The following is a 23,961-nucleotide window of genomic DNA, read 5'->3' on the forward strand; positions in this document are numbered from 1 at the left end:
ATGTCCGGCAGGTCCGGTAGCGTTGCGGCGTTCTTGCCATGGCTTGGCGCTGGCACGACTGGCGTCTGTGGGGTGGTGTCCCCCGCCCCCAAACGAATCTGGCTCTTCGGCCAAAGCAGGGGCCAGCTTACATAGGCGCTGAGGGTCATCACATCATCTTCGTCGGCCCCAGCGGGTCGAATCGGAGGTAACAACTCGTCGCAGCCTGGCAGTACCCGAACCAGTTCAACCCTATAGAAGGTGGGTGGCATTGGATTACCGTGGAACACGCGGTTGCCCGGTTGAACGATTCTGCCCTTGGCGACATCGACCAACTCGCCGCCCACGAAGTGCAGGAGAGTGCAAGGAACATCGGTGGCGCCCTGCGAAAACATGTAGGGCGTCAGGGATGCCCAGTCAAAGGCAAGGAGATGAAGTCATCGGCCGAGAGGCTTAGTTACCGTGATGCCGTCGAGCTCGGCTAATGTCGAGGCACCGCCAACGGCGGGCGTGCGCGTGCAACTGACGGAGGGGCCGCTTGCTGGCGAGGTGCCGGCCGGCGTACACCCAGGTGCATTAAGCTCCAATGCCCGTGCCGGCGCCGGAGACACGAATACCGCCTCCGCCGGAGACACCAATGGCGCCGCCTGCGCGTTGTGCGAGTTGCTGGCCGTGAAGCTGGGAACCGGGGGAGGCCCCTGTTGGCCGCCCGCAATCCACGTTGTCAGCCCCTGAATCAAGGTAGGCACAATGGCGGTGAGCGTCGTTCCCAGTTGTTGTTGCACTTGCTCTTGGACAATCTCCGGAATCCGCGCCACTTGTGCCTTGAGTTCTTGAACCTCACGCGACTGGCTTTCCGAGATGGTCTTTTTCTCCTTTCGCCCACCAGCGGTATAGTATGACGACCATTTTGTGGACAAGCCTTTGCCGGCCACACGACCAGCTGACGACGGCTTACTGAGCTTATCCTTGTTTTTCATTACGTTTAACACCCTATTTAAAGGGGTGTCAAAAGGGGAGCTCTGAGATGACCCCGCGCTACTGCTTTCAGCCTCCTGCGGAAGGAATGTGAACCATTTAGAAATTTGGCTTCATTAACTAGAATGCAACCATATATGTAGCTAATTACGCGGGGGTGTATTCCTTACCAGAACTTTCTCAAGCGCCTTGGTCTTCGGATCCGTGGTAAGCTCCTTTGTTACCGGGTCCTCCTTGTACCGGGCCCTGACAAAGTTCCTGGTCTGCTTGTCAGAGAATTTCTCGAAGCGGGGCGGTAGGCCTTGCTCGGCACGCTCCGCGTCCTCCTTGTCCCATATAGGCTCCGCCACTCTATAACCGCCGGGACCGAGTTGGTGGACCCCTAAGTTCAACTGCCGCATTTCTTTCCCCCACTGACTTAATTCGGAGGTTGCGCTGCTCTCGCACTTGATCTTGAACTCCTTGTAGTCATCTTCGCTCATCAAAGGATATTTCGCCTTGATCTTCTCATAACTATCACCTTTTTCAATCATTGCCTTCACCGTGCTTCTCCATGTAGATAGGGCCGTGCTCATCCTCGTGAGGGCGGCACTGTTCACTTTATTCCCTGAGAGGCATGTGTTTGCAAACTCATTGGGGAACTTGTATCGTTCGTGCAGCTTCGTGAAGAGGAGGCAGCGCAAATTCCCTCGGTCCTTATGCCTTAGATTCTCGGTGTTGATCGAGACGGTGCTCCGGAGAATGCACCCGAGCTGAACCGAGTACCCCTTGACTACATGTTTGGGCGCCGTTGGATGCCCGTCGGAGTTCACTTCAGTAAATTCCTCCTTGACGGTGCCGAGCATGTTCGGGCGCCGGTCCTTCCGTTGCCTCTTCGGTTGGCTGCCATCTGTGCGTGCGCCGCCATCATCAGTGGTGGCATCCTCGGCGGCACCATCAGTGGTGTCATCATCCCCGACCCCACTAGGGGTTGTGTAGTCAGGATTGGTGTCTTCCGCGGCATCGTCCCGATAGCGGTGAGGTTCTTCCTCCATCTCCTGGGACAGCTCCCAGAATTGCTTGCCGCCCGAACTGCTGGCCTCATCGTTGTGGGCCATGTTTCGCTCTAAATAGGAAAAAAGTTTGGTCAAAAAGTTGGTTATTGTCAAGGAACAAGATCATGGTCTCATCATTTAGGGTTTGTCGACACCGAGGCATCCTAAAAGCTAATCTTTTATCATTTAGGGTTTGTCGACGCCGAGGCACCCTAAAAGCCTAAGCGTACATCATTTAGGTTCTCATCGACACCGAGGCACCCTATAGAAGCCAAGGTTTCATCATTTAGGGTTTGTCGACGCCGAGGCACCCTAAATGCTAAGTTAAGTTTTCATCATTTAGGGTTTATCGATGCCGAGGCACCCTAGGTTGGGGCTAATCACTTGGCACTAATCACTTGGCTCTATTGCCACCTATGTTGGGTTTATCATCTAGGGTTTATCGATGCTAAGGAGAATTCTAAGTTGGGCGTAATCACTTGGCTCTATTGCCACATATGGTTTAATGCAGCAAGAATGGCGGGGCAGTTGATCCTACTTAATTAAGTACTAAGATACCCCGGCCCATGCATTAGTCGCAAGTACCCCATATGTCCTATTTTTAGCAAAGTCATGCTAAATCTCATAGGGAAAATTTCAGCATGACCTTTGCGATCGTGGTGCTCCGGTGGACGCCGGCGTCGAGGAGGCTGCGGGCGGCGATCCGGAGGAAGGGGCCCGTGATGTCGTCGGCGTCCTTGGCCGCCTTCTTGACCTTTCGAGCAGAAGAAGGCACGGGTGGTGAGAGGAGGAGGAGGAGAAGCTAGGGGGATGGGGGAAGGGAGGGAGGGGACGTACGTGCTGGGGCGGGGGTGGAGTCCGGCGGGGGTCGGGGCGGCGGCGTCGAGGCAGCACAAGACCACAGCGGCGGACGACGTGCAGGCGCGGCGGACGGAGGGGGCGGAGCAAGGGGGCGGCGGCGTACGGTTGGGGTCGAGGAGTGGGGGATCTGGCGAGCGAGGGAGGGAGGGAGGCGACAGTGCGAGGGGAACAAGTATGTCTATTCTAATGGCGCACCTCCCCTGGTGCGCCATAAGTACGTCGATTCTAATGGCGCACCTCCCCCTGGTGCGCCATTAGAATTTTGTTTTACTTACTAGCCCGACTGGTCAGGCTATATCCCACCTAACCCTATCTTCATCAGAACACACCCACTAGCCCAACTGGTCAGCACGCAACACACACACTAGGAGGTCCTAGGTTCTATTCCCAGGCTCCCCAATTTTTTTATGCATTTAAAATGCTGTTTGATATTTATTTGTGTTTAAATATGTTCAAACTTGTTTAAATCATAACAGTAATAATTTTTTATGCTTTTTTTGCAAATTTAGTTGCATTCATTTGTGACGGTGGAGCGGGCCGGGAAGGGTGCGGGGGAGAGGGTGCGGGGGGTCGTCGGCGACGGCCGGTGGAGCGGGGGAGGGTGCGGGGGGTCGTCGGCGACGGCCGGTGGAGCGGGGGAGGGTGCGGGGGGTCGTCGGCGACGGCCGGTGGAGCGGGGGAGGGTGCGGGCCGGGGGTCGGCGGCGGCGGCCGGTGGAGCGGGGGAGGGTGCGGGGGGTCGGCTACAATCGAGAAATACAATCAAGTGTCCATGAAATTTAAAAACATTCATGAGTTCAAAAAGTGCCCATGAAATACAATCGATCTTAGCTAGCTATCTGTTCACAATCTTCTTGCCCTTATTTTTCGTAAATGGAGTTCTTCTCTTGAACGGACGTCCTTTAGGTAGGGTGGTCCTGCTTCTTCTTGTGGTGTATGCTAATACTTCATCGTCGTCGTCATGTTCCATCTTCGGGTCGCCGTACTTGTCGAAGTCTTGCTCATTGGCGAATCCATCCATTCCGATGATCTTCCTTTTGCCTCTCCTCACGACAACACGACTGGGCTTTGATGGGTCGGTAATGAAGAAGCATTGGTCCACTTGGGAAGCCAGTACCCATGGCTCATTTTTCGCGGTGACGTTCGCGCCTGCGGTCTTGGATTTGGCTTCGGGTATAACCATGGTGGTGAAATACCGGTCTTCTTTTATGACGCTCTTGGCCCATCTGACACGGAACATCGGGACCTTCTCTCCAGCGTAGCTCAGCTCCCAGATCTCCTCGATCCTTCCGTAGTATCTATCCTTGTCGTTACCGGTGTAGGATTCCATCATTACCCCGGAGTTCTGATAACCATCGCTCTTCATGTCCTTGTCCTCGGTGTAGAATGTGTAGCCGTTGATATCGTACGCCTCATACGTCATCAGGTTGTGCTCGGCGCCCTGTGACAAGGCGAATATGAGTTGTTCTTCCGCGGAAGAATCCTCATGTAAAGGGTACGACAAAAGCTTCTGCTTGAACCAACGCGTGAAACATGAGTTGTGCTCTTTGATTATATCTCCGTCTGTCCTCTGTTGGCCTCGGTCATTGTACGTCTTCTCAATAAACGTTTTGTGCTCTACCACCCAAGGATCGACCACGTCTATGTGTTGTAGCGCGACTAGGTTTGCTCTTTCAAAGTCGGCGAGTCGACCATCGAAGTCGACATGCATTTCGCGGCGACCCTCACGGTGACCCCATCCAGCGAGCCTGCCGAGGTGCCTGTTGACGGGCAGACCAACGGGGTTCTCGATGCCTAGATAATTCGTGCAGTAGGAGATGCACTCTTCGGTCAGAAAGCCCCTGGCTATGCTTCCCTCTGGACGTGACATGTTGCGAACGTATCCTTTGATGACACCATTCATCCTTTCGAACGGCATCATGCTGTGCAGGAACGTCGGCCCGAGTTGGATGATATCCTCCACGATATGGACCAGCAGATGCACCATAACGTCGAAGAATGCGGGAGGGAAGTACATCTCAAGCTCGCATAGTATCACCACGATCTCTTCCTGTAGCCTTCTGAGTTGCCTCACGCCAACCGACTTCCGAGAGATGACGTCGAAAAAGTTGCATAGGCCAAATAGCGTTTCACGGACGTGCGCGTCCATGATCCCACGGATTGCAACTGGAAGTATCTGCGTCATTAGCACGTGACAGTCGTGAGACTTCATCCCGCTGAACTTCTGCTTCACTGAGTCTAGGTATCTGCTTATCTTCCCCGCGTAACCGTAATGAAGTTTTACTCCTATGAGGCAGGTGAAAAACTGATCGATCTCCTCCTGACTTAGAGTGAAGCACGCGGGAGGGAAGTCATTTCCGGTCTTCTTGGCCTTTTTGCCTTTGCGACGACTTTCCGTGTCCTGCTTCGCCTCATCATCATCATCATCATTAGCGTGAAGCTCCTCCCTGATGCCCATTGATTTCAAGTCTGCCCTTGCTTTCGGCCCATCTTTGGTCCTCTCTGGCATGTTGAGCAGGGGTACCAAGCAGACTCTCGCACACGTTCTTCATGATATGCATGACATCAAGGCTGTGAGGCACACGGTGGATCTTCCAGTACGGCAAGTCCCAGAAAACAGACCTCGTTTTCCATACCTTCAGCAGTGGCTCTGGCGCCTTTCGCTTCTTTCCCGGCTCTGGCGCCTTTTGCTTCTTTCCCGGCAGTGGGCAATCTTTCCAATTTTTCAACAGCTCGTCTATTTCCTCGCCGCTCCTCGTACGCGGGCGTCTTCGGGGTTCGGTTTCACCATCGAACAGATCCTTGCGTTTCCTCCACGGGTCATCGTCGCGAAGCCACCTTCGATGTCCCATGAACACGGTTTTCAAAGACCCGGGATCTCTATCTAGCTAGCGATACGTTGTGTCATCCATGCACCTGACACATCCAGAAAATCCGTGGACCACCTGCCCCGCGAGATATCCGAAACCGAGATAGTCGTGCACCGTCGTGAGCAGTGCGGCTCTCATAGGGAAATATTCTTTCTCTGCGGCGTCCCACGTATTGGCTGGCGTTTTCCACAGCGTGTCTAGCTCCTCTTCCAGCAGCCCCAGATACAGATTGATGTCGTTCCCTGGTTGTTTCGGCCCTTCAATTAGCATACTCATGTGAATGTACTTCCTCTTCATGCACAACCAGGGGGGAAGGTTGTACATCCACACAAACACAGGCCAGGTGCTATGTGTGCTTCTCTGGCTGCCAAACGGATTGACTCCATCGGTGCTCGCGCCCAGCACGATGTTCCTTGGATCGTTAAATTCTGGGTGTTCGAAGTTCGACGCTTGCCACTGGCTCCCATCCTTAGGGTGACTCAGCATCTTGTCTTTTTTATTTATCTCCGGATCATTTGCGTCATCTTCTCGCTTCTTCTCCTCCCTATCCGCGTGCCAACGCAGGAGCTTCGCTACCTTAGGGTCCGCGAAATACTGTTGCAGACGAGGAGTGATCGGAAAGTACCACACCACTTTTCGAGGAGCTTTCTTCCTCTTCTTGTATCGAGTGACGCCGCACACCGGACATATGGTAGACTCCGTGTGCTCGTCCCGATAAATGATGCAATTGTTCATGCACACATGGTATTTCACGTGCGGTAAATCCAGAGGACACACGATTTTCTTCGCCTCCTCGAAATTGGTCGGGCACTTGTTCCCCTTGGGAAGACGTTCGTGCCAGAATGACATGTTCTCGTCGAAGCATGCGTCGGTCATTTTGTGCTTTACCTTCATCTCCAGAGCCATGAGCGTTACTTTCAGGCGGGTATCATCGGGCCTGCATCCTTCATACAATGGAGTAACCGCGTCTATCTCCAGTTGATCCAGCTTGGCTTTCTCTCGGGCGGCAGCTCTTGCGTTATCCGTCTGCTTGAGAAGCAGCTCTTGAATATGAGGGTCCTGCACCCAGCCCATCGATGGTCCATCGTCGTCTGCTCCGCCGGCATCTTCATCTTCATGATCATGCCCTTCGTCTGCTCCCGCATCTTCCTCATCATCATGTCCGGCATCTTCTACATGATGACTGTGTACAGCATCACCGTCGTGATCATGTCCTGGAGATTCTTCGTCTTCTCGCCCGCCCGAGCCGCGGTGGTTGTCTTGCTGCCCATCCTCATTTCTTGCCCGACCCCCATGGACGACTTCATAGTCATCTTCATCACCTTGCCACCGATAGCCATCCATGAAACCACGCAAGAGCAGGTGGTCCCGCACCTGCCCGGAATCCGGGTCCGCAATAAGGCTCTTCAGCTTGCATCTTTGACACGGACATCTTATCTCCGTCTCGTTCTTTTCAAGCATCTCGGCCTTCGCGGAGCTCAAAAACCTATTCACGATGCCTTCGGTCATCGTGCGGACCATGGTCACCTGCGGGGTAGAGCAAAACGATATTTTAGAACCAAGAAAAAATTTGGCATGACTTTCCCTAAAAATAGGACCAAAAAGAATGCATAGTGCCAAAATTCTCGCCGAAACGGAAATGAATCAACATTCCGGCAAAATATTGGCAACTATCGCATTTCAAATACCGGTACCTGCAAACACAAACATAAAAAGTGCATGTGCACGTTGTTGGAGGGAGAACAACATAAAGATAGCTTCCCCCTTACTTACCTATCAAAAAAAGGGGCTTTAACCACGTAATTTGGATGAATTTATGGTGCAAATGAGGTGAGGAGGAGGAGGCAGCCGAGACAAGCTTGGAGGAGGGAGGAGAGAATGAAGTGGGGAAAGTGAGTGGGTAGGTGTGGCTGTCCAAAATATCTCGCTCGTCCCAGGTTACTAATGGCGCACCACCACACAATGCGCCATTAGTAACCCTGGTTACTAATGGCGCACCTGCTGGTGGTGCGCCATTAGTAGTTTTGCAAAAAAACACTAATGGCGCACGGGGAGCAGTGCGCCATTACTAGCTTAAACTAGTAATAGCGCACTGCACACGATGCGCCATTAGTAGTTTTGCAAAAAAGTAAAAAATAAAAAAAAAAATTTAGTGGCGCACTATGTTGCTGGTGCGCCATTACTAGTTACAACTAGTAATGGCGCACCATGTCCTGGTGCGCCATTAGTATGTCTGGCAAAATAAAAAAAATAAAATTTGTTACTAATGGTGCACCGTTTGTCTGGTGCGCCATTAGTGTCTTTCACACTAATGGCGCACCAACACATGGTGCGCCATTGCTATATAGCAATGGCGCACCACATGTCTGGTGCGCCATTAGTGGCCATTCCATCTATAACCCTTTTCCTAGTAGTGTAAATCTCGCTCCTACTAAAGCAGCACCGAACACACCTTACGAGATGTGGACAGGAAAGAAACCGAGCTTGAATTACTTACGTGTATGGGGCTGTCCCGCTGAGGCTAGAATTTTCAATCCACAACTTAAGAAATTAGATCCAAAGACAGTTAGTTGTTTCTTCATTGGATACCCTCATAGGGGAAAGGGATATCGTTTGTATTGTCCGGGTCACACCACCAAGTATGTGGAGACTCGACAAGCAGTATTTTTGGAGGATAACGAAGCCATCGAAATAAGGTAGATCAATCTTGAAGAGAAACAGGTGCGTGTTCCATCCCCGACTATCCAAGAGATTGTTTTGCCACTACAAAGTGTAGTGACATCTCATGCTAATCCTCAATCTAGTACTTCAGGTCTTGAGGCTGATGGTGATCCTGAAACTAATGTCAATCCAGAAGGTGAAGAGGATCACCAGTCAGGTAATGAAGATGACCCTCAGAACAATGATGCTCCTCCACCACCTCCTCCTGTGGGTAGGCCACGCCGTGAGAGAAAGAAAGCCATATCAGATGATTATATCACATACATGATTGAGGATATTAATGATCTGGGAAAGGCGGAGGATCCAACCTCTTATAAGGAAGCCAATAAAAGCGAAAATTCGTCCAAGTGGTTGGTTGCCATGGAAGATGAGTTAAAGTCTATGGGCTCAAACGACGTTTGGGACTTAATAGAAGTTCCCAATGGAGCTAAGAAAGTAGGCTGCAAGTGGGTCTACAAAACCAAGTATGATTCCAAAGGGAATGTCAAACGGTTCAAGGCAAGGCTAGTGGCAAAAGGGTATACACAGAGAGAAGGCATTGATTATAAGCAAACCTTCTCTCCTGTGTCAACCAAGGATTCTTTTAGAATCATAATGGCATTAGTAGCTCATTACGACCTAGAACTACACCAAATGGATGTTAAAACGGCATTTCTGAATGGTGACTTAAAAGAAAACGTTTACATGGCTCAGCCAGAAGGCTTTGTTGTGGAAGGGAAGGAACGTTTAGCATGTCGTCTAAAGAAATCAATTTATGGCTTGAAGCAAGCTTCAAGAGAGTGGTACCTCAAGTTTGATAAAATTATCAAAACTTTTGGTTTTGCCGAAAATGTTGTGGACAACTGCATATACGTTAAGTTTAAAGGCAGTAGGTTCACATTTTTAGTCCTATACGTTGATGACATATTGTTGGCATGTAGCGATAAGGATATGCTGCATGAGACCAAGAGTTTTATGTCATCCAGCTTTGATATGAAAGATCTTGGTCAAACCTCGTATGTTCTCGGCATCGAGATTCATCGAGATAGGTCCGGGGAACGTTAGGACTATCTCAAAAAGCATACTTTGAGAGAGTACTAAAAAAATATTTCAATATGCATAAGTGCTCACCCACACCTGCTCCTATAGTTAAGGGCGATAAGTTTGGGACATTTCAATGTCCGAGGAACCAATATGAAACTGATCAGATGAAGTCGGTTCCTTATGCTTCAGCTGTCGGAAGCATCATGTATGCTCAAGTGTGTACACGCCCAGATTTATGTTTTGTAACCGGGATGCTTGGCAGATACCAATCAAATCCAGGACCGGACCACTGGAAAGCCGCAAAGAAAGTCTTGCGTTATATGCAAGGAACTAAGGATTTCATGCTTATATATAAAAGAACTGATAACCTAGAAATTGTTGGTTATTCAGACTCTGATTTTGCCGGGTGTGTGGATAGTATGAGATCCATGTTAGGTTATATATTCACACTTGCGGGAGGAGCTATATCGTGGAAAAGCTCCAAACAAACGTTAACTGCTGGATCTACGATGCAAGCAGAATTTGTAGCATGTTATGAGGACACCGGGCAGGCTGTATGGCTAAAGAATTTTATTCCCGGACTTAAAGTGGTTGACAGCATATCTAAACCAATTTTAATGTACTGTGATAATGAACCCGCAGTTTTCTATACGAGTAACAACAGGTCAAGTAGTGCTGCCAGACACATTGACATAAAGTATCGTGTTGTGAAAGATAGAATCCAGGATCAAACAATTGATGTTAAACATATAAGAACGAAGCATATGCTTGCGGATCCGCTAACAAAAGGCTTACCACCCAGTATTTTTCGTGAGCATGTTGCCGGCATGGGACTACTGGAAGCCTTATGATTCTGGAATAAGAGGACCATTAAAATAAACCACTCCCCAATTACCAAAATGTTTTCCATTTCGAAATAGGCGGGTGTGCTATAAGTGTTGAGGTTCTATGGCGTTTCGAGCTGTTGTAACACCTCACTTTGATACATCATTCCTATGTAGAATGGGCAAATGAAGTTAAGCCTAACGATCAAGGGGGAGAATGTTGGTTTTGATCTGACGGCTTAACAGGCCAGTTAGATCTATTAGTCTAACAAAAAAAGGGAAAGATAACGATAATGAAAAGGCCCCACGCACGAACGTACATGGGCTTTTTATCCCAACTAAGGCGCCCTGACCGGGGGCACCCAAACCAACTAATGGTTTAGGTCCCCTGTCGCCAGCGCTAGATAAAAGGGGGTACGGGAGAGGATTGGCAGCCTGCGCGATCACAATTCTCGTACGGTTTCACTCCCCTCCAGATATTCTCTCACCCCATCCGATCAGGGGGAGCGCTGCAGCGACGGAAAGACCTACTCTAGCGGCCGCTGCCGTCCCCGGCCAGCCCCGGTGGCGTCCTGAAGGAATCAGGACGTCGAGGAGAACCTCTGCTTCGACTACATCACCCCTGCATCACGCCTGCACCAAGCAGACAATCATGTCCACTCCCGTGACATGTAAAGGATCTCTAAACCCTTCTCTGTTCATGTTTATTGGGTGATCTAGATGCAATTTGATTCTGCTAATGGCATCCCATAGATGCATAATTACTCCAACAATAGTTTCATAGTAGATGCCTAACCGTATCTTCTCAAAATGCGAATGCAAATAGTTTTATCCCCATGAGTCAACTTGTAGAATTCGTCTCAACATATTATCTAGCATAGATGAACAAGTTTGTTTTTAGCTAGCATAACATATTAAAAAAAAAGATCGTTTGGAAATGTTTCTCGCGAGAAGCATATGTAAGCAAGTGTGGAGTGTTGTACTCCCTCCGTTCCCAAATATAAGTCTTCCTAGAGATTCCAACAAATGACTACATATGGAGCAAAATGAGTGAATTTACACTCTAAAATATGTCTACATACATCCGTATGTTGTATTCCATTTGAAATGTCTAAAAAGACTTATATTTAGGAACGAAGGGAGTACGTAACATTAAGAAAGAAGTATAATGTATATGATAGGGTTGAGGTTCTGGATGGCTAGTACTGGTAGGCCGGTCGGTGTCATGCGTAGAACTATTATTGACTGACGGGCGCAAGCCAACAAAAGCTCCCAGCTCCGAGCCAAGAAGGGTAGTGGCACTTGAGAGCCCAGTGGCGTACGTCGTCGACGAACATGAGGAAGACGACTTACGACGACTTGGGGTTTACAAGGACCATAGCTTTCTCCAAGCCATACAGACCACCCAAAAGCCATCCATATATACTGCCCAATTTTCCATAAGGGCGGCTAGGCAGGGCAAGCAGCATGAGCCTATATATATGAACCCGTCGATCGAACTGTTTCACTCCACTTGAGCACCTTCCTTCTCCCGTTCTCCCTCTCCTTGGTAAATCCAGCAGGTGGCAGCCGCGCATTGGCGATGGGACTCTCAAGCGCCGTGACATGGTGGGAGGAGTGGCAGCTGCGCATCCTCCCACCGGTATACACTGAGTGTAAGTGTGAAGACTATGTTCGAGCAGCAAAGAGGTGTGTAGTGGACACACCGGTATACACTGAGTGTAAGTGTGATATGAATCGTATGTTTGTCGATCAGTATGCTCCATACTCTGTTCGAATTGAAGGGTTGACGTCTTTTCTGAAGCTTGATTATAAGGATGCATACAGTGAGTTGCAGAAGGGTCTAGGAAAAACGTTTGATGGCATGTACACCCGAGTTGGGTCAATTAACACTGGACTTGGCGCTGGCTCATTTCTTTTGCTTCCGTTCCTAGCCTTAGCTTCTATTGTGCTCTTTGCCACGAGCGGCAAGGATGGTCAGAACGAAAAGGACATTAGGGTGACATACATCCTATTATGTAGTACCACCGTGTTGGAGCTCTGGTATCCCTTATTGCTATTCTTATATCTACTAGATCCATGTATTTTTAATTTCTTTAATGGTCCTTTTGAGGGGTGGCATGACATGGCTTCCCAGCACAACATCATGTCCTTATGTGTTCGCAAGAAGAAGCCCACATTCCTGATGAAAGTTGCTACCTTCAACTTTCTAAGGGAGCTTGTTAACCAACATTTGTATATTCAGCAAGTACCTATAGCCTACCAGATCACGGGTACGGTTCGCCGGCACATGGAAGATGGTTGGAAGGAATACATACGCGACCCTGCAAGTTACAAGAGCTTCAGTGCGCTCCGAGGTCAGTTGGCGCTAAGGATGCACCATCATCAGCTAGCTTGGAGCTTGAAGATGCCTTTCGATGAGAGCGTCCTTGTCTGGCATGTCGCCAGAGACCTATGCTTTTATCAACCCAACACATCCGCTCAATGTCAGCAAGGAGAAGCCAAACAACGCGGCAGGGAGATATCCAACTATATGTTCTATCTGCTTCTCATCCGTCCTGAGATGCTAATGCTTGGCGCCAAATCGTATCTCGTCACCTTGGCCAGCGATAAAATTGTGGAAAACAGCAAGGGACTACTCGAACCGACAGAAGAAAGCCTGGCGCGTGAGATTTTTAACTTGTCACCCTCTGCACCTGATATGGTTTCCAATGCATGCAAGCTTGCCAAAGCGCTGATGGAGTTGGGTGGCGATGAGAGGTGGACCTTGATCCAAGGCGTGTGGGTGGAGATGCTCTGCTATTCCGCCAGCAGATGCAGGGGCTACCTGCATGCCAAGAGCTTGGGTGACGGCGGGGAGTGCCTCACCTACATTTATCTCCTTTGGTCGTTCATGGGAATGGAGACACTGGCGGATAGGCATCACATGTCAGAGCCTCTTCCTTTCGATTCCCAAGGCAGACATGGTCAATCTGCAGAAGGTGACATGCCCTAGGCCATTGCCGCCCGCTGGGGAAACCATTGCTTGACAAATGGTGCTGATGCTGCCAGTGGAAGATTTTGTCTTGATTTCTTACTGCAATGTTGATTGTTGGTGTGGTGCTCATGTTCTCCAGCAGAATATAAGCATGTATGTGTCTGTATGTTTCTTGCTATATAGCGTGTAGTAAGTGTAAGAATGGATTTTGTGTGACAATCATTTCAACATTTGATAATCCAATTGATGTATTAGTTTCTAACCAAAGCTCAAAACGTCACTGTTGTTTCTGTTCTTTAATTCTTTGAGGTGGTGTTGCAATGTTTCCCCATCTTAAAACATAGCGCCCAATGATGCAAAGGTCGTAAAGATTCCTCTGAATTCGGTGGAATTTATAACTGTGTGATCTATCAGACGTAGGGATGGACCATGTACTTGTCAACCTCAATAAATACCAGCAGTATAAGAGATTATATCTATTTATACATGAGAATATTAAATATCATGTTTTATTTATCCAGTGTTTATGTTACGTTGTTCCATTCCTCTATTACCGAAAAAGGCTTTTCGCCCCGCTTTTTATATAAAGCAAACTCAACAACCCGGTACAAACGCACGCCACAACAGCACACGCACACACCCAAGACATGATACATAGGGGCTGAGCGCGGCAACACCACCCCTAGCACTGCCACCGCGAAGAGATGAAGCCGCATATGACGAACCATGGGCTCCAAGGCGGCGCCTTCAGGAAGGATACGACACTGGAGCGCCGCCGCCACCCAATCCGAGGATCAAAGCTTCCCCCGGAGCCACACGACGGGCAATGAGAGCCACGGCGACGCCTTCAAAAATGGAAAGAGCTTCACCGCCGCCGGTCCGTCCGAAGATAGAATAGGTTTTCACCCCGGGTAAAACTCACCGCCACCGAAATGCCACACCCCGGCGACCATGCCGCCCACACGGCCATGGCCACCGGGCAGCACCAAGCCACGACCTCCGCCCGAGAGTACCGCGCAACCACCACCAGGGCCGCCGCCGCGGCATCCAAGACCTTGACACCACCTCACCCGAGAGCTGCCGCTATCCCAACCAAAGAGACGAGCGGAAAGGTCCCACCTTTCGCACCCCTGGGCGACCCCCAGCGCCGAGACCCAATAGGCCGGCCACCTGGCCTCCATCGACCCGTCCTGCAGCACCGGGCGGGAGGCGAGCTCGGTCCTGCAACACCGTGCGCGAGACGAGCTTAGTCTTGCGGCACTGTGCGCGAAACGAGCTCGGACCTGCGCACCTGGCGCGAGATGAGCGATGGACCACAGCTGGGAGAATGCCAGCCCTTCGCCGAACGTAGCGACCGGGCAACGAGGAGGGGGGGCAAAGGCCGATACAAGCCGCCTACAGACGAACCGACGCCAGGACGTACCAGCCGTCGCCGAAGCCGACTTGCCAAACCACCGTGGAGCCATCCACGGCCGGAGCAGCGGCCACCCCGGCCACTGCCCAACCCGCGCCGCCAAGCGAGCTCCTAGCGTCGGAGTCGCTGGGCACACACCCGCGCATCCAGCCGCCCCCAAGCACCAACCCCCGAGCATCACGCCGACCGCCAGAAGGTCGGAAATTAAAGGCCCCACCCTGGGGCCCCTGGTCGCCGATGAACCAGTCCACAGCAGGCCACGAGCGGCACCGCCAGCCACCGAGGAAGCCTGATCTGGCGCCCGACCTGCTGGATCGACGCAGACGCCGAGGGCAGAGGTGCTAGAGAAGACGGGGAGGGATCCGCCACCGCCCAGCCGCGGCGCGCACCGCCGCCCATAGCCCTTTGCACCGCCACTAGGGGGCCGCCGTCCCGATAGAGCCCGCGGCCGTGCCGCCGCGCCCCTTGCTCAGCGCCGCGCCACCCCCGGCCCGCGCCGCATGCCACCAAAGAGGGGGAAGAAGAGAGGCCCGCCGCCGCTGACGTTGGAGGGGCTTCGCCCAGCAACGCGCCACCGGCGGCGGCGAGGGAAGGGAGGGAGAGGTGGGGGAGTTCGGCGAGGGGCTAGGGTTTCCTCCCCGGGCGCCAGCGGGAGAGGAGCGTGCCATTCCTCTATTTCTTGATTGCCTGCCATGTTTGACTTGGGAAATGATGGTGTCACTCCGACGACTTCTCAAGTCAGCACCGCCACTAGGAAAGCCATTGTTTGAACTATGATGCTTATAGTTATGGAGACATTTGTACTGTGCATTTCAGTATTATAGTGTGTTTTTGGGTCAGCATTTGAATCTTAGTTTCCTATCCATGGAAGTATGTTGTGTTATTTGCCCATTGTGATGTGCTTTTTATTGGTGTGGTTTTGCTGGTGTTATTGCTCTTCAATGATGCGAAGGTTGGAGACATTATAACTATGTGAATATGTGATCAAGCAGATATATGGAATCCAGTATCCAACACGCTTCAGAAGCTTCAGACCACATGAAGACGAAGAAGAAGTTGCAGCTGTCGGCGCATCTACCTCTCAACCCCTGGAAATATTACCAGCTGATTAGTCTGAGAAATAATTATCTCTATTGATTATGCTCTGAGGTAGTTGATTCCTTCATTTCTTGATCTGCGGCAGCTGCTCCTTTGTCTAGTTTGATGCCTGGCAGTCTGTTTGTGTGCTCTTAGAACTGCCAGATTACTTCTTATCTCTACAATGATCATGACTTTAGTACGGATGCTGCATGCTAATTCTGTAGCATGTTTGCAAGAGTGGATTTGGTGTGGTGACAGTCACCTGAACCACTGTTTACCGTGTTGAATGTTGATGTAATCAAATTTATTATCACCGAATGTCAGAAATCGTAGTGTTGTTATTCTTCCTCAATTCTCTTGATTGCATTACTTTGTGCATGTGTATTCTACCAGCTGATGCATATGGGAGGGGATGGAAAGTAAATAATGTTGTGTCTGTGTTAGCAGTGTGCCGTTTAATCCTTCCATGTCTTGGTTGCAGTTGCACTTTGTGCAGAGCTTAATGATGCTCCGAAAGTAGTGTAAGAGTTTTACCTTAGTGTGACTAGTTATATCTAGGAATAGTTACAAGTAAAAAAAATCAAGGGATAAATAATGGCGCTTTTTTATTTGTTTCTTGTTTTTTTGACGAAATTGATTACTTCTACTTGACGACACCTACCTGCTAGCAATAATCTGGAATGATTTTTTAGGTGAACGCATTGGGATCTCAGTTAAAGCATGCAAGGCACTAACATTTTTTTTAGTAACACATGCAAAGCACTAACAGTGATACATACAAGTACATCGCACTAAAAACAAAAATTGGTGCCCATACTGGGCTTGTCATGCCCAGACGGTCAGGCCCATCTGGCCGGCCCAACACCAATTACAGCTACACAATGGCCCGCCGTCAGTCAACCAACTCTTTCCTCTGCTCTGGTCCTGAGATGAGTCGAGCAGCGCAGCGCAGGGCCGGAGTTCTCGTCGTGGCCGCGCGCCCCGCAAGCCGCAGGGATCCAGGCCGACGCACGCCATTCCTCGTTGGCCGTACGTGCGGCGGCATGTCGACGAGCAACCTCAAATGCGGGGGCCAGCCGGCCGGCGCGAGACTCAAGGTGGCGGGGGGCGACGGCGAGGAACTGCGCGCGTGGTCGCGCGAAGGGAGATGGCCTCGTCATCGTCAACCTCCTGCCGGGAAACGGCGTACTCCGGGTGAACTGCGCCGGACCGCATGACCGGCGTCCACTCCTCCATCAGCTGCCGGCAGCGGCACGCCACCAGGTCGAGGTCAGCAGCTCTTGCCTGCTTGCACGCCAGGTGCTTGTGTTTATTCCCGTCTGTTCAACTGCGTCCTAACTTGCTGGAGTAGGTAGCTAATGCACGCTCCCTAATCGAGCTCAAGAGCCATGTCACTCACGCTTGCTTGGCCATGCCCTGTTTCGTTGCACTGCGATGTGGGACAGAGTCATAAAGAAATGGGTCTCTCAAGTGCTGTGCAATCCAAACCCGGAGCGTGGTGGAAAGTGAAAAGACGAGAGGTAATCAAGTAAATATGGGTCAGATTCCTATAGAAAAGCAAAAGATAGAGAGGAGGGCATCAGTCTGTTTCACAAACACGGGAGGAATGTAGCAGTACTAATTAATTGCCTCCAGCACGCAAGGCACATCAACATCAAAAAGCAACATACATCGCACCCCATTCCATTGGTAAGCTCTAGCCTTGATTAGAGGATGATTTTCTTGCCTCACCTGTGACCCCCAGACCCAGAGAAATAGTGGAAAATAACCGCCGACCTCGAGGGGACGAGGAAGCCAAGGCACTGCATGCATGAGTCTCTCAAGTGCTGTGGAATGGTGGGAGGAGTGGCAGCTGCGCATCCTCGTCTTGGGCAGCCTCTTCCTCCAGTGGCTCCTCCTTACTTTGTCTGCCGTGCGTAAGCTTGCTATTCCTTCCTGGTTCAGGTCCCTAATATGGCTTGCATACCTAGGCAGCGATGCTCTAGCCATATACGCCATGGCTACCCTCTTTAGCCGCCAGATGAAGCAGGATCATGGTTCTGTCCACAGCAATAGCATCCTGGAGGTAGTTTGGGCTCCCGTTCTCCTGATGCACCTTGGTGGTCAGGACGGTATAACCGCCTACAACATCGAAGACAACGAGCTGTGGACGAGGCACGTCCTCACTGCCATCACCCAGATCACGGTGGCCATCTATGTGTTCTGCAAATCATGGCCAGGCGACGACAAGAGGCTGCTGCAGGCATCAATCTTGCTCTTTGTCCCGGGGATCCTCAAATGCCTAGAGAAGCCTTGGGCTCTCAAGAGCGCTAGCTTCAATAGCTTGGCCAGCTCATCCGAGCCTTATCGCCATCTAAAGAGGATGGCATGCCCGTATGCATTATTTCAGAAGATGACACAGATGCTTGCCGATAAGCAACCAATGGCGATGCTGCAGGCGCGCAAGTTTATTGATGTTGCCTTTCCAGAGTGGGTGAGCCCATCTGCTCTCCGTTTGATGATTTCAAGCAAGACTGGCAAGGACATTACGCTTGAAGACTATGTGCGAGAAGCAAGGGATTATGTCCTGGGCAATGGTCATCCTCAAGCTAGAGGAAGAGGCGCCACAATTGACCTTGAGCATAACCAGACTCCTCAAGTTCAAGGAGAAGACGATACAGCTGAGCCCAACCTTGTTCCTGAAGCCCGGGTATTAAGCGATGAAGAAAAGCGCAGAATCCGTAAAAAGATATTAGGCGCTGAGGCCCGTAAGTTATTTGTAGACCTTGCATCATCATATCGTGATCGGCTAAGTATCCTGGAAACTTTCCTGGTGCATGATGCTAATATGGCATATGAATCATTGCAAGAAGGGCTGTATGAGACTTTTGGTCTTCTCTACACAAAAGCAAAGATGGCACACATCACAGAAGTTTCACTGATGCAAAAAATTTCTAATAACATACGGGAAGCAACTATGTACCTGTCATTTGCAGCAATCGGTCTCTTCCACAAGAGTCACAGAGAAGCTTACAATATTAACGATGTCAAGGTTACATATGCCTTGTTGTGTTGTACTGCTGTGCTGGAGTTATTTTCCCAGTTTGCAGATAGGATTAAGCTGACATCTTCTGGCATGGTTGCCCAATATAGCCTTGTAGGTTTCTTTGCCCGCAACAAAAGGCACAGCAAGAAGATGCACATCCTTAGTTCCTTCAAGTGCAAGGACTTTCTTGACCAGCGTTGGTGCATGGAGTCATGCCCCTCATCTTCCAGAATTACAGAGTTGGTTCTTGGACATGTGAAAGGTTGGTGGAAGGAACACATAGTAGATGCCGCCAGTTACAGGAGGTTCAATGATCACAGGGGCCAATGGACTATACAGCATACAGGATGCTACCAAGATCTGGCATGGAGTGCAAACAAGCCATTTGATGAGAGTGTCCTTCTGTGGCACATCGCAACAGACATGTGCTTTTTCCAAAACGGTGTTCAATCAGTTAGTCAGGAAAAGGCCACAGGGTGCAGAGAAATTTCCAACTACATGATGTACCTATTGTTTGTCAATCCTGAGATGCTATTGCCTGGCACGAGGCGAAATCTGTTCTTGGAAGCTAATGCTGAACTGGAGGAGATCCTCGAGGATGATAAGGCATCACTCAAGGCCATCCTCAATGGCGAGAAGCCATCGCTCATGGAGATCCTCAAGGGAAATAAGCCATTCCCTCAGTTCCTGAAGGAAAAAGGGCCATCACCTGAGGAGATTGAAAGAGGATTTATGGGCAGAATAATCGCCAAGTTGGAGTCCTTGAAATGCAGAGAAACAGATCCAGGATGCATAGAATCGCCGACGGTTGAAGAGCAGTGTCCAGCACAAGAAGGTTTTATCCAGGATGCCTGGAAGATTTCTGAAGTTTTGTTGGCTTTGGATGATAAGAAGATGTGGGAAGTGATTGAAGGTGTGTGGGTGGAGATGCTCTGCTTCTCTGCCAGTAGGTGCCGAGGGTTCCTGCACGCCAAGAGTATGGGCACCGGCATAGAGTTACTCACTTATGTCTGGTTCCTTTTGTCACGCATGGGGATGGAGACCTTGCCGGAGAGGCTGCAGAGGACGGAGCTTTCAAGTGGAGAAGGATATGCCGGCACCACTCCATCGACTTCCCAGGTCAGCACCACCACTGAGAAACCATCTTTTGAAAAATGATGCTTATGGAGACCATTTCTACTTCTACATTTCCATCTTAGTTGCATATTTGTTTACCCGTGGAAGCTTTTGTTGTTCATTGTGATCTGTTGTTTACCAGTGTAGTTTTGCTGGTGTTAGTGTTCTTCATTGATGCCAACAAGGTTGGAGATATATTATAACTATGTGAATATGTGATCTACCAGATATATGGGATCCAATATCCAACACGCTTCAGACGCTCGAAGCCTCATGAAGAAGCTGCTGCTGATGCTGCTGGCGCATCTACCTCTCACCCCCAAGAAATCCTACAAGCTGATTAATCTGAGAAATTACTATATCCGTATCGATTATGCATGGAGACAATCTCATGTCTGTATTACTCGTATGCCGTTTGGTTCCATCTTTTCTTGATTTGCAGCAGCTGCTCCTTTGTGCGGAGCTTAATGCATGCGTAGCAGTCTGTTCTTGTGTTGTTGGAACTGTCAGATTACCCTCTTATCCCCACAGCGATCATGTCTGTAATATGAATGCTCCATGTTGAACTCTGTAGCATGTTTGTAAGAGTGGATTTGATGTGATAGTCATTTGGACAATCGCTTACCCTGTTGATGTGATTACTGTCTTGCTACCCAAAGTTCAGAAACAACAGTGCTGTTATTCTTCCTCAATATCCATGATTGTGCAACTCCCTGTGATTTACCAGATTACAGCTGAATAAACCGAGTAAGGAAATAATCATATCTCTGCATCAGCAATCTGCCGTTTGATTCCTTCATTTCTTTGTTGCAGCTGTACTTTGCGCAGAGCTTACTGATTCCCCGGCAGTATAAGAGATTTACCTTGTGTGAGTAGTTATATCTAGGAATAATGGATTGTGTTTTTTCATCTCGCGCTTTTGTTACTCTGTTCCATTCTTCTGTTCTTGGTCGCCTATCACTATCAGGTTTGGCAATTGGCAGCAGCTCTTGTTGTGAAGCTTAATGCAGTTCATTAGACTTCAGCCATATATACTTGATGAGTTCTATTGTACTTGACTACTTGTACCTGAGCTAGCAACAATCTGAAATGTTTTTTTAGGAACGCCTTGTGTTCTCAGCTACAGTTATATATTACTTCCTCCGTCCGGGTTTATTAGCGCTCTCATATTTAGGGTTAAATTTTGATAATAAAATATGAGTATATAACACAGGAATTATATTGTGGAAATCCTCTTTGAAGACAAATCCGATGGTATATTTGGTATAGCATATAAATTTTCTAGTAGTATCTCTACTCCTAATGGAGCATTTGATAGGATTGCGTTCAGGTTTTTTTTCGTCCCACCACTTTCGTCCGGTTTTTTTTCTCTACATCATAAAGATTTTCCACAAGGAGGGAGTGTCCGGCATACCCAGAGTAGCAGAATTAGTTCAGCGAACGACGAGCATTATTAAAAATATGCAACTCTATGTACATATTTTTCAACACGCCCACCACAAAGGGTACCGGTATATAAACGACACACAAATAAAGTACACCTATCTAACAACTCATACATCACATGGAAATCGTGGTTCTTGTTGACTCTCGGCCCCGAAATTGCTATTGCAATTTGCAAACAAAGGGAAACCAATCGATATTGAAATGTAAACTTCACTGACAATTTGGTTCAGTCTGGGACTCTTGAGCGCTTCTCCCCCCAGCCTGCCCAGAGCGAGAGGAGCAGCAGCGACGCGACGGGAGGCGCCGGTTGCTCTTCGTATCAACCGCGAGCGACCTCGCCTCTTCCCTCCCTCCCAAATTAGGTTCCTCGTGGTGGCAGGATCGTCCGTGTTCTTCTAGTGTTCCTCTTTGAATTCAGAAAGCATCCCATTGCTGAACCAAATAGATCAGGGAGTCAATCAATCCTCCACCTAATACAGTGCAGTCCGATTACAAAGTTGAATACGTTACCTGAATTGAACCAAACACGTAAGGAGAAGTGAAACCCGATAGGTTCTTGGATCGGTTTGATTTTCTGTTTCCTTTTCTTCATTTTTTTTTTCATGTCTAAGCACAAGGATACCTGGAATATCGGACTGTTATGTTAATTCGTGTGGCGATAACCACGTTCGCTGGCGGAGCGTTCTTTCGTGATGAAATCACATTCATGGAGGTGACAAAATCAGTGTTTCAATATGCTTTCAAATTTTGATTTTTTGAGCATTGACTTTTTTTTGCCTGGACCACTAAGAATGTGATTCCATCATGAAATTCGCACACAGGTGAAACACGTCAGTGTTCACTAAAAACAAAAAATAATTTTGTTTGATCAAATTTTCATGTTCATCTGGGTGCACACTGCAGAAGCAGAAACTCCATGTACGTTACCGTGACATGATTGAAAATTACAGAAAAATCTTACTAACACAAGCATGGCGTGAAAATATACCACAACTGCATCATCATCGGTTTGAACTTTGATGTGTGTGTGAGTGGGATAGAGGGTGGAAAGTTATTTAATGCTGAGAGAATTGTCGATAACACCACCCTATTTGCACGAGTATTCTGAATGTTTATATTAAACTACGGAAATGTATGTGCTCAGTTTATATTTAACTACGAAAATGTGTGTGCTTCTGTAGCAACACGCAGGTAATTAACTTGCGATGGATTCAGACAAGACACCATCCAATCAATGGCTTACGGGGCAGGGGTCCACGGATGTGGTTGCACAAGACACCAATTTACCACCCTTGGCACCGAAAATCGACCTGAGATGGCCAGGTCAACGACACGGCCTCCGCCTCCGGAGCCCTGAAAAGTGAAGTTGTCCGTCTCCACGTCAACGTCAAGCGACTAATCGGCCGACGATGCTCAGCCAACCAAGCTTGCTTTAACGGGAGGGGAGGAGCAGTGGCTTTCTTGGGACCCGGCCTACCGTGCACTATTCTTCCTCGCTGTCGGCAGCGCCCGCGGACGTGCCGGTTTCGTGGTCGGGGCGGTGGGGGCGCGGCCTTGGCGGTGACGGCGTTGTCGGGCGCGATCGCCCTGCCCTACCGGCGGCGAGGTCCGGCGTGTATTTTGAAATGCCCATGCCACAGGTGTCTGCTCTTGAATGTGCTTCAATTTAATTACAGCACATAATGCAGGCCTCATTCGTACTCCGCTCATCTACTCGTCTGCAGAAACGAGCACAGACATCAGTTCGAAAAAGAAAAAGAAAAAAGAAACGAGCACGTACACAAGCGCCCAGCAACTGTTCTATTCTCACGCCGCCATGAACCAACGTCCAACAAGGCAGCAACTATTATAGTGCAATCACGCAAGATGCAAATCACATTCCAGCTCTCACACCACTTGTAATCACACAATTTCGAATGTGGAGGAAGAAGCTCATGTGCGCAAGTCACATCACAAAATCCTCGGAACAACTCAAAATCATCGTCGCTATCACTGCTAGAAGAATCTGTCAACCCTACAACTAGACTCTTTTCTACCGAAAAAGGCTTTCGCCCCGCTTTATATATAAAGCACCGATCAACAAGCACCCAGTACAAACGCACGCCACCACTACACACGCACACACCCAAGGCAGGATACAAAGGCGCTGAGCGCAACAACACCACCCCTAGCACTACCACCACGAAGAGATGAAGCTACATATGACGATCCATGAGCTCCAAGGCGGCGCCTTCAGGAAGGGTACGACACCGACGCGCCGCCACCGCCCGATCCAAAGATCAGAGTTTCCCCTGGGGCTGCATGATGGGCAATGAGAGCCGCGACGATGCCTTCAAGAAGGGAACGATCTTCACCACCGCCGGTCCATCCGAAGATAGAACAGGTTTTCACCTCGGCCAACACTCACCGCCACCGAACGCCACACCCCGGCTACCACGCCGCCCACACGGCCATGGCGAGCGGGCAGCACCAAGCAACAGGCTCTGCCCAAGAGCACCGCGCTACCACCACCAGGGCCGCCACCCCGGCATCCAAGACCTTGACACCACCTCACCCGAGACCCGCCGCTACCCCAACCAAAGAGACGAGCGGAAAGGTCCCACCTTTCGCACCC

The 23,961-nt window shown here is 49.7% G+C and overlaps 1 protein-coding gene across 2 annotated transcripts; it reads left to right on the forward strand.

The window, feature by feature from the left end:
* The first annotated feature begins 16,681 nt into the window (after positions 1-16,681).
* LOC123122516 (uncharacterized) lies at positions 16,682-20,529 on the forward strand. Of its 2 annotated transcripts, none has more exons than XR_006460246.1 (2): positions 16,682-17,029; positions 20,129-20,529. XR_006460246.1 is itself a non-coding variant. In XM_044542713.1 (2 exons), the coding sequence occupies exons 1-2, from the start codon at positions 17,571-17,573 to the stop codon at positions 20,243-20,245; spliced, it is 2,451 nt and encodes an 816-aa protein (XP_044398648.1). In that variant the 5' UTR covers positions 17,039-17,570; the 3' UTR covers positions 20,246-20,529. The 2 variants fall into 2 exon arrangements, 1 of the variants encoding a protein (XP_044398648.1); XM_044542713.1 differs by lacking the exon at positions 16,682-17,029 and adding an exon at positions 17,039-19,904.
* The last annotated feature ends 3,432 nt before the right edge of the window (positions 20,530-23,961 follow it).

This window comes from Triticum aestivum, chromosome 5D (genome assembly GCF_018294505.1).
Source record: "Triticum aestivum cultivar Chinese Spring chromosome 5D, IWGSC CS RefSeq v2.1, whole genome shotgun sequence".
Taxonomy (NCBI): domain Eukaryota; kingdom Viridiplantae; phylum Streptophyta; class Magnoliopsida; order Poales; family Poaceae; genus Triticum; species Triticum aestivum.

Bases quoted from the DNA above. Each gene is read 5' to 3' on its own strand.
- LOC123122516 (XM_044542713.1), top strand. From the start codon at position 17,571: ATGAGTCTCTCAAGTGCTGTGGAATGGTGGGAGGAGTGGCAGCTGCGC. The intron at 19,905-20,128 runs GTCAGCACCACC...GTGATCTACCAG, and splicing joins CCACTCCATCGACTTCCCAG to ATATATGGGATCCAATATCC.